Source organism: Podarcis gaigeae (genome assembly GCF_964106915.1).
Source record: "Podarcis gaigeae genome assembly, chromosome: 1".
NCBI classification, from domain to species: domain Eukaryota; kingdom Metazoa; phylum Chordata; class Lepidosauria; order Squamata; family Lacertidae; genus Podarcis; species Podarcis gaigeae.
The window spans coordinates 65845745-65856462 of NC_139678.1; the positions used below are offsets into that span (position 1 = coordinate 65845745).

Sequence of the window (10718 nt, forward strand, 5' to 3'; positions counted from 1 at the left end):
ACCTCATAATTGGAACAAATGTCAATCTGCAGAAAAACTGATTGATGCTTGCTCTGATTCAATGGCAAGCAGCGGGTCTTCCTGGTGGAAAGCAGAAGGACAAGCGGAAGTGTGGGAGAGCCCTAAAAGTCAAGTTGGCTTTAAAAAACCAGCATTTATTAGTGACCTGCTGTGGATAGCATCCTAAACAGTAATTTAGCATTATATGAATGAGCCGCAGCTTGCCTCAGGCGTAGATTCAAAGAGGTGTTTGGAAGCATTCACTGTTTCTGCTTAACTACAGCTTGTTGTGTTGTTTGAACCAACAAACTGCGATCAAACTGTGGTTAATATTCACAAGCTAAGTTCAAAATTGCTTTGAAAGCTTCTGAAGTACTTCTTGAAGTTGTGGTAGAGAGGGAGGGAGGAGCATACTAGCCTGAGTCTTACTTTGACTGGTTCTCACCATGCTTAACTATGCGTTAGCATGATGCCCAGATCATAGAATCATAGAATCATCATAGAATCATAGAGTTGGAAGAGACCACAAGGGCCATCGAGTCCAACCCCCTGCCAAGCAGGAAACACCATCAGAGCACTCCTGACATATGGTTGTCAAGCCTCTGCTTAAAGACCTCCAAAGAAGGAGACTCCACCACACTCCTTGGCAGCAAATTCCACTGTCGAACAGCTCTTACTGTCAGGAAGTTCTTCCTAATGTTTAGGTGGAATCTTCTTTCTTGTAGTTTGGATCCATTACTCCGTGTCCGCTTCTCTGGAGCAGCAGAAAACAACCTTTCTCCCTCCTCTATGTGACATCCTTTTATATATTTGAACATGGCTATCATATCACCCCTTACCCTCCTCTTCTCCAGGCTAAACATGCCCAGCTCCCTTAGCCGTTCCTCAAATTGATGCAGCCCAGAATTGCATTGGCTTTTTTAGCTGCCGTGTCACACTGTTGGCTCATGTCAAGTTTGTGGTCAACCAAGACTCCTAGATCCTTTTCACATGTACTGCTCTCAAGCCAGGTGTCACCCATCTTGTATTTGTGCCTCTCATTTTTTTTGCCCAAGTGCAATACTTTACATTTCTGTTAAAATTCATCTTGTTTGTTTTGGCCCAGTTCTCTAATCTGTCAAGGTCGTTTTGAAGTGTGATCCTGTCCTCTGGGGTGTTAGCCACCCCTCCCAGTTTGGAGTCATCTGCAAATTTGATCAGGATACCCTTGAGTCCATCATCCAAGTCGTTGATAAAGATGTTGAATAAGACCGGGCCCAAGACAGAACCCTGTGGCACCCCACTAGTCACTCTTCTCCAGGATGAAGAGGAACCATTGATGAGCACCCTTTGGGTTCGATCAGTTAGCCAGTTACAAATCCACTGAGTGGTAGCATAGTCAAGACCGCATTTTACCAGCTTCTTTACAAGAATATCATGGGGCACCTTGTCAAATGCCTTGCTGAAATCAAGGTAGGCTACATCCACTGCGTTCCCTTCATCTACCAGGGTTGTAATTCTGTCAAAAAATGAGATCAGGTTAGTCTGACATGACTTATTTTTCAGAAATCCATGCTGACTATTGGTGATCACAGCATTCCTTTCTAGGTGCTCACAGACTGTTTGCTTAATGATCTGCTCCAGAATCTTCCCTGGTATTGATGTCAGACTGACTGGGCGGTAATTATTTGGGTCCTCTCTTTTCCCCTTTTTGAAAATAGGGACAACATTTGCCCTCCTCCAGTCTGCCGGGACTTCGCCTGTTCTCCAGGAATTCTCAAAGATGACTGCCAGTGGTTCTGAGATCACATCTGCCAGTTCTTTTAATACTCTTGGATGCAGTTCATCTGGCCCTGGAGACTTGAATACATCTAGACTAGCCAAGTATTCTTGTACTATCTCCTTAGTTATTCTGGGCTGTGTTTCCTCTGCTGAATCATTTGCTCCAAATTCTTCAGGTCGGGCATTGTTTTCTTTATCGGAGAAGACTGGGGCAAAGAAGGCATTGAGGAGTTCAGCCCTTTCTGTGTCCCCTGTTTGCATTTCACCATCTTCTCCTCTGAGTGACCCCACTGTTTCTTTGTTCTTCCTTTTGCTATGAACATACCCATAAAAGCCTTTTTTGTTGCTTTTAACCTCTCTAGCAAGCCTGAGTTCATTCTGTGCTTTAGCTTTTCTGACTTTGTGTCTACACGTGCTGGCTATTTGTTTGAATTCCTCTTTGGTGATTTCCCCCCTTTTCCATTTTTTGTACACATCCTTTTTTAATCTTAACTCAGTTAAAAGTTTTTTAGATAGCCACCCTGGCTTCTTTAGGCACCTTCCATGTTTCCGTCTCATTGGTATTGCCTGAAGTTGTGCTTTTACTATCTCCCTCTTAACGAACTCCCAGCCATCATGAACTCCCTTTCCTTTTAGTATTACTGTCCATGGGATCTCACCCAGCACTTCCCTAAGTTTTATGAAGTCGGCTTTCTTAAAGTCAAGAAATTGAGTCCTAGTATGCTTGGCTGCTCCTTTCCACTGTATAGTAAACTTCAGAAGAGCATGATCACTCGCGCCTAATGATGCTTCCACTTCTACCCCACTAACTAGGTCATCAACATTGGTTAGGACCAGATCTAAAATGGCTGTTCCTCTTGTTGCTTCTCCCATTTTCTGGACAATGAAGTTGTCTGCAAGGCCAGTGAGGAATCTGTTTGACCTTATGCTCTTGGCTGAGTTTGACATCCAACAAATATCCGGGTAATTGAAGTCCCCCATTACTACTATCTCCCTTCCTTTTGCATGCTTGGCCATCTGTTCCAGGAAGGCATCATCTATGTCCTCTGTTTGGCTTGGGGATCTATAGTAAACTCCCACAGTGAGTTCACTGTTATTCTTCTCTCCCTTAATTTTGACCCAAATGCTCTCACTTTGGCTTTGAGGTTCTAAATCTTGGATCTCTTCACAGGTATACACATCCCTGACATATAACGCCACTCCTCCTCCTTTCTTGTCTGGTCTGTTTCTCTGAAATAGATTGTATCCCTCTATTATTACATTCCAATCGTGGGACTTATCCCACCACGTTTCAGTGATGCCTATTATGTTATATTTAGTTTGCTGTACCAAGAGCTCAAGCTCATCTTGTTTATTTCCCATGCTTTGTGCATTAGTGTACAGACATTGAAGTCCATTAATCATTCCCCCGTGTCTCTTATTTAAGGATTTTTTCCTCCCACCACTAGTTCTGCGTGCTGTTTGCTCCATTTGGTCTATGACATTTGGATGATCATCTTCATCAATTGATAGACTCCTACCTTCAGGAGCACTGTCTCCCTCCCCCACATTAGTCAGTTTAAAGCCCTCCTGATGAGGTTTCTGAGATTTTTGGCAAAAACATTCCTCCCAACCGTTGTGAGGTGCTTGCCAGAAGTCCATCTTCAAGAAACTGCAGTCCGTGATCTAAGAATCCAAACCGTTCCTGTTTACACCATTTGCGAAGCCAGCTGTTCACTTCCACTATTTTTCCCTCTCTCCCTGGGCCACGTCGTTCAACTGGGAGGACAGATGAGATGACAATTTGTGCATTTAATTGCTTCAATTTCCTGCCCAGAGCCTCGTAGTCTCTTTTGATCTTCTGGAGGCTATTGCTTACAGTGTCATTGGTTCCCACATGAACCAAGAGGAAGGGGTATTTGTCAGTGGGTTTTATGATTCCTTGCAGTCGTTCAGTTACATCTTGGATCTTAGCCCCGGGGAGACAGCACACTTCCCGAGACATCTTGTCAGGCCCACAGATCACTGCTTCTGTTCCCCTCAGTAGGGAATCCCCTATCACCACTACACGCCTCCTCTTAGGTCCGGTCGGGGTTCTTCCGTGAGCTGTCCATTCCAAGGTCGCCTGCACATTCCCTGAGGACTGACTTTGCTGCTCGTCTTCATATACCTGATCGACTGTAATGAGGGAGAGATCCTCAAATGGAGTCTGCTCTTCATCTTCCATGCTAGGGGAGAGGACCTCAAAGCAATTGTGTATTTCTAAACAATCAGAGCGAACCCTGGGCCTCCTACTTCTTTGAGTCACGTTTCTCCATATATCTGGCTCCTGTGTTGGTGAACTAGCCTCCTTCTCAGGGGAGTCTCCTGTCTCCTCCTTGGTGGAGACGGTGTGCTCTGTTGCTTCCAAGAAGAGCTCCAGCTCTCTGATTCTTTGTAGCGTAGCTACACGTTCCTCCAGTTGCTGGACTTTGTCTTCTAAGAGGGCAATCAACATGCAATTGCTGCGGGTAAAGCTGCCTGCAACCTATGGCAAGATGGCAAACATTGCGCAGGAACCGCAGGCGACTGCAGCTGTTCCCTCACCCTCCATCTTGAGAACATGTCGTTGGGGGTGGCTACAGCGGTCCTCCATCATAAAAAGCGTGAAGACAGGACAAATAACTCCCCCCCCAAAAAAAACCTAGGTCTCCCCCAACAAACGTTTGAGACTAGCTCCCCTAAATCTAAAAGATGGATCAAACTGTGTGCGCCGCTAGGCGTGCACTGCTGCCCTGCAAGCTCTGATAAGCTCCTCCCACAGCTAATCACCTGCCTCAACAGAAACCCTGCCCCCTCTGACCTTTGCACAGGGAGAGCAGCTAATCAGCCACAAAGAAACACACACACAAGAAAACCCTTTTTGCTCCTTCTTCAGCCGCTGCCCTGCAAGCTCTGATAAGCTCCTCCCACAGCTAATCACCTGCCTCAACAGAAACCCTGCCCCCTCTGACCTTTGCACAGGGAGAGCAGCTAATCAGCCACAAAGAAACACACACACAAGAAAACCCTTTTTGCTCCTTCTTCAGCTGCTGCCCTGCAAGCTCTGATAAGCTCCTCCCACCCTGCACCCTGTGTGTTGAGAATGGAGCTTTATTGGCAGTTTTAGATAGATAATTGCTTCTTGTTATTGTCCTGGCTCCTAAAAATGAGGTTAGTGATGGTGTAGTGGTTAAGAGCGGTAGTCTCGTAATCCTGGGTAACCGGGTTCGCGTCTCCGCTCCTCCACATGCAGCTGCTGGGTGACCTTGGGCTAGTCACACTTCCTTGAAGTCTCTCAGCCCCACTCACCTCACAGAGTGTTTGTTGTGGGGGAGGAAGGGAAAGGAGAATGTTAGCCGCTTTGAGACTCCTTAAAAGGGAGTGATAAAGCGGGATATCAAATCCAAACTCCTCCTCTTCTTCTTCTTCTTCTACAATAAAGTGAACATAAGTTTTAGATAGATAATTGCTTCTTGTCATTGTCCTGGCTCCTAAAAATGAGGTTAGTGATGGGCTACAATAAAGTGAACATAAGGGAGAAATACAAAGGGTTTCCAGGTGTTTCCGGTGGCAAAGTCATTGGATTCCCAGATATGTATTGCCAAATTATATCCAAATAGGAGATGCCTCATGCTAAACCAACACTATGAAGTTTAGACAGGCAGAATCTATGGTTGGGATATGTTGACAATCCAGGAGAGGAATCTCATATTCCATCTTGGTCTGCTACATAGTCAGAGTAACAAGATCTTGTGATTAAAGAGCCACCTTGAGATTCAGGAGATTTTATTTATTTATGCTGTCCTCCTTCATTCAGAGCACCTGCGACGAAAAGAAGGATCCATAATGTCATGTATACTTAAGAAAGTTCCCAAGAGACACTGCGAAAACTGTTATCTATGGGCTTCCAGTCTTGTGGGCTAGGTTGTCTGTCACCTACACTTTAAAAAGGGAGACAGGCGTATGATTAATCCCGGTCCTTTTCTCAACAGTTAAATAGGAAGAAAAATGTTTTTTTCTGCCTGAGCTAAATCAATTATGAATCACCTCATTGATATTAAGATAGGCTATAGCAAACCTGCTGGGGTTGTTCCTGGAAAATGTGACTAAACAGAAGCAGCTGGTGATCTCCAGCCCACCTACACCTTGAATAAGTTGTTCACAAAGAAAGAAAAAACTTTAGAGCTTCCTTCCTTTCCCTGTGTTGATTTCAGAGAATCTAGCCAGCCCAATCTGTTTTATTTACCAAGGCCCAAAGTACATATTGCTAAAGGTATTTTGGGCACCACCAATTCACAGCTCTCTGTTATGTGTAGTTAGGAAAAATGGTTGCTGTTGATATCATCAGAGCAGAAGGCTTAACCTGATAACATCTCCACCATTATAATTCTTTTTTTTTTTTAATACATATTACTGGGGAGACATGGGGAAAGTGTGGGTTGGCAAATTCCTCAGGACATGTTCCATTTTGGTTAGAGGTGCAATCTCTACCTTTCTCATTCATCTCTCCCTTTGAAGTATTTACTCAGATGAAGCATTTACTCTTGCCTTGGCATGGTTTAGCGTATCCAGCTAGATAGTTATACTTTACCCACTGCCTGCCACTGTAGAGAGTTACATTGGTCTTTGCAAACATTTCCCAATGATCTTGTATATGTGTAATATATCCTGATGCAGCCTGGACACTTTCTGTGCCTTCCAACCACCTCTTTCTTGTGGCACTGATTCCAAAGACCGTTGGTTTTGGATTCTTTAATAATAACATCTGTAACAAAACAATATATAAAGACCAACTTTTTGTGCTAATCTAAGGCAGATATGCTTCTTCCCTGACAAATAATAAGTCCTTAACATATCAAGCATTGGCAGAACATCCATTTAAAAATAGGCCTGTGAAATACTGAGTTTACTGTGAAATAGAGAACAGTCTGAAATTTGCTTTGTAACCAAGAAAAAGACCCTAGAGCTAAAGTTGCTGTATCTTACCCTGGTGTACCCTGTTTTGTAAAAAGACATTTCACATTTCATAATAGAAATAAGCATGCCTGTATGGATAGCTTATAAAGTCCCCAGATTATTCCTCTTATGGTGCAAGAATGAACCCCCTCCCCCCAGGTTTCATACTCAAAACTGCTAGGATGGGGAGACAGAAAAACATTGTTATTTTTGATCCATTCATTGGGGTTTATTTGAAAGCTAGTTACATTAAATGCAAAGGTTAATGCTGCTGCTTAACTCTTGGTGGAAGTTGCCCATGGGCTCAGAAACCTGGGCTCCTGGTTTATCTCCCACAGGCAAACCATGGTCAATGAGCCAAGTACAAACCATGATCATGCGTTTGGACATAATTCCAAGTCTAACTATGGCTTGGCTTAGCTTTGGCTTGCATGGTGGCAGCAGGACCAGGGGAGAAATGAAGCAAATGCATTCTCATCTACCTATTCGTCTCTCTCGGCTCCCTCCCCACACCCTCTCTCTCTGAACTCTCCTAAGTGATAGAGTAGGAAATGTGTTTGAATGCATCCTATCTGAATCTTACAACACCTCCTGTGTCAAGGTGTCTATTTAGGGTGCCTAGAATGCCATGCTGTTCTCAGTGATGATTTTGATATGTTGGCTATTCTAGGAGAATGAAAAGTAGAGGATGTCAGGGCAGCATTTCAAACTAAGCAGATTTGATAACTGTCGCTGTATTCCCAAGTTAACTTGACAATCTCTGTCACAGTGCAAAGGCTGCAAGATTAGTATCTCATGCTTTGGGCCATAGGCTGATGGTGACAGTGTCAGGGAGGTGTTTTGACACGCGTGTAACATGGCAAAAATGTTTAATTTTGCTATCTGCCATTTTCTGTCAAACTCTGTAAATCCTGGGTGACTGATACAATAGCCTCTAAATTCTGATCCCCAGGATTACTTTACTTTGGTGGTGGTGGTTGTTTTTTGTTTTTTTAAATTGAGTCTTTATGTTGTCATAATAAAGGAACTTGCTTGTTCTTGCCTAGAGGAACATGAAACATATTCCCTGTTAAAAAGGTTGGAAAGAAAAGTTAAAATATAAAATGGTTTTCTTGTAGACATTTTTGTTTCCTGTGATAATGTTAGGTGCCTTGAGATATTCCAACATCAAAATATTTTTATTTTTAGTGGGACAAAAAACCCATTCTGAATTCTCCTTGGGGGAGAATTCAGACAGACAAGAACACTGCAGCGTTGAAATTTTAGGATGCGCTAATAATGTTCACTTTGAAATAGGCTTGGATTACAGTCTTCTTCCAACATGCTTATGTCATATTTTGGAAAAATGCAATGCAGTATAATTTTTTATGAAAAGTCAGTAGATCGTTGAGGAAATATTTATTTATTTTTCTTAACAGGCTTATAGATTTTCTCCACTCCCTGAAATGGTGATGGGTTCTCCACCTCCTCCTGTGCCTCCTCGGACGGGACCTGTTGCCGTCACCTCTCTTAGGAGGTACTATGCTGTTGTTTTTATGTTTTAGTTGAAAATGTTGTATCTCTATCTCAAGAGGGAAGATTGCTTTATAACTGATATTGAAAGCCTCAGATGCATTACAGGGCTAGCATTTCTTATGCTGTATAGGTATTTGTGAAACTATAATCAAGCAGTGTCATTTCAGAATTTTAGGTTTTCAAATTGTTTTTAAAAGCAAGCAAGCAAGGAAAAATGTGGGGTATTGTTCAGTTGTAAGCCACTCAGATACTTAATAGTATCTTAAACCATGATTTAAATCCTCTATCATAAAGGCATGCCAGATTGGTTGTTCTGTAAAAGAAGTAAATGATTCATAAACCTCCCTGTTTTTCTCTTCTGAGACGACTAGCAGTAAGCATTGCAAAATATATGGATGACCTTATAAAATTGGTTTTGGCACTCTGAAGACATTTAGAGAGATTGTTGCCATCAAGTTTCTTATCTGCACTTTAAACGCCTAATAAATATGAATCAGTTTTAACAATGTTTTAGTATTTAGTGCCCAGTTCTCCAGGCACTGCTGTTGTACAGTTTCCATTCATTCTAATCTTGTGGACATTGCCTTTTAAATTCTGTTTTCTCACAGTCAGCTAGCTCATATCCATGCATTCCTAAGTAGTAGTTGCATAGCTCAGGCTCTTGGTCTATGAAATGCTGCTTCTATAAAATGACACCTGTTTGCAAAGCCACAACATAGCAGGCATGTTATATTTTACTGTGCATTAGCATAAGAATACAGAAACAGCTGAGCTGTCCTGATTGGCTGCCAGTGATGTCATAACTGTTGTGCAAAAATATCAGTGGACTGTAAAACACGGGCAGCCATGCTCATCCTTCACTGTCAGAACAAATGTAGCACTGAGCTACACAGACTATATAAAAGAAATAGGATTTTTTTTACTGAAATTACTGTGTTTTTAAACTTACTATATTTTGATTTTTAAAAGAAAATTATCAGTATAGGCAGGATACAGTAAGTAACCAGTGCTGTTTGTTGTAGCCTCACTACTTTTTATTTATTTTTATTTTCTAACATATATTTGTGCTATAACAAATCGGGATATGTCTTTGGGATGCAGGCTATAAAATGATGCTTGAAGTAGCGACTCAGCTCTACTGGTATGCACCCATTGTAAACGACTATCAAAGCAAAAAGCAAAATGCTTTTTCTACCCGCTTTTCACAAAAAGATCCCATACTTCTGTGGCTAAAGCTGTAGTTAACTGGTCTGCTCCAGAGCAAGTAGGTTGTGGATTGCAACTGATGTGTGCTTGATGTTGGAATGACTGATGTTTCCAATATATATTATACAGGTCGACGTCTGATATTGGCAGCAAGACAAGAATATCAGAGTCCAGTGGAACTGAACAGATTCAGCCGCATGATCATGCCCCTTTTGTCCCAGTATCAAGAGCCCCAGTATCTGTGGCTCCATTGGATCAATCAGCCTTGAATTACTCAGGTGAAAAACGCATGCGGTACAAACAGAGACCACATCTAAGTCTGTATGGCATAGAGACAAGCGTATGAGATCTTGCAAGCACCTTGTTTAGGACTGTGTTAAATGGTTCTCTTGAAGGCTTGATGAGGAGAATTAATAAAAGGATCCCCACACACTCTTTCATTTTATCACATGCAGCATATTTCTAATATGGGAGAGGAATGGGGAGGAAGGATATGGTCTTTCTGTTTGAAGCACCTGGAATTGGCATCTTTCTAAGACAGGATCTTGGAACCGATGGTGTGTTTTGCTGTACAGAAAGCAAATGGCCCTGTAACGTAGACCGTTTCCCTTGTAATGGCTGCTTACTCTTGAGTGGAATGCACTCTGCATTGACCCAAAGGCCACAAGCTTTCTTTAGAAAGAGCCTGTTCAGATTACCACTTTCAGCTAAATGTGGTGAAGCCATCCTGAATTGGTGGCAAATGTCATGTGATTGTTTCATTGTGTCTCCAGCTTGCAAGCTAGCATGTCCTTGCAAACCATTCCAAAATGAATTAGGTGAGGATATCCTGATTCATGACTGACCAGGTTCCCTTTGTGGCAGATCAATTCAGATTAACTTCACTTCACATTAAATAGGTTGAATATGGTCATAACATGTAGGCGTTTCTTCCGGGAGCTCACTATCAAGTAGATTCTACTTGCAATGAGAAGCTTCAGAAAAAAAAAATATATGGACACATGAAGCTGCCTCATGCTGAGTCAGAACATTGGTTCGTCTAGTCCAGTATCATCTATTCTCACTGGCCACAGCTCTCCAGGGTCTCAGACCAGAGGTCTTTCTCAGCACGTGCTAGAGATGCTGGTGACTGAACCTAGGACCTTATACATGCAAAGCATGTTCTATACCATTGAGCTCTGCCTCCCCGACCCCAATCTCTTTGATTACAAAGAAATTCCAGTCAACTTAGCAAAATCCTTTCTGTATTAAGGAAACACTTCAGACATTATATATCTGCT

At 42.5% G+C, this 10718-nt stretch overlaps 1 protein-coding gene across 4 annotated transcripts in view; it reads left to right on the forward strand.

Moving 5' to 3' along the window:
• Nucleotides 1-10718, forward strand: part of KIAA1549L (KIAA1549 like) — a 156082-nt gene that overhangs the window by 132439 nt on the left and 12925 nt on the right. For all 4 annotated transcript variants that reach the window (XM_083724236.1, XM_083724237.1, XM_083724238.1 and 1 more), the window contains 2 exons: nt 8136-8233; nt 9568-9716. In XM_083724236.1, the coding sequence (XP_083580362.1) occupies nt 8136-8233; nt 9568-9716 (247 nt within the window). The remainder of the gene's footprint in view (nt 1-8135; nt 8234-9567; nt 9717-10718) is intronic.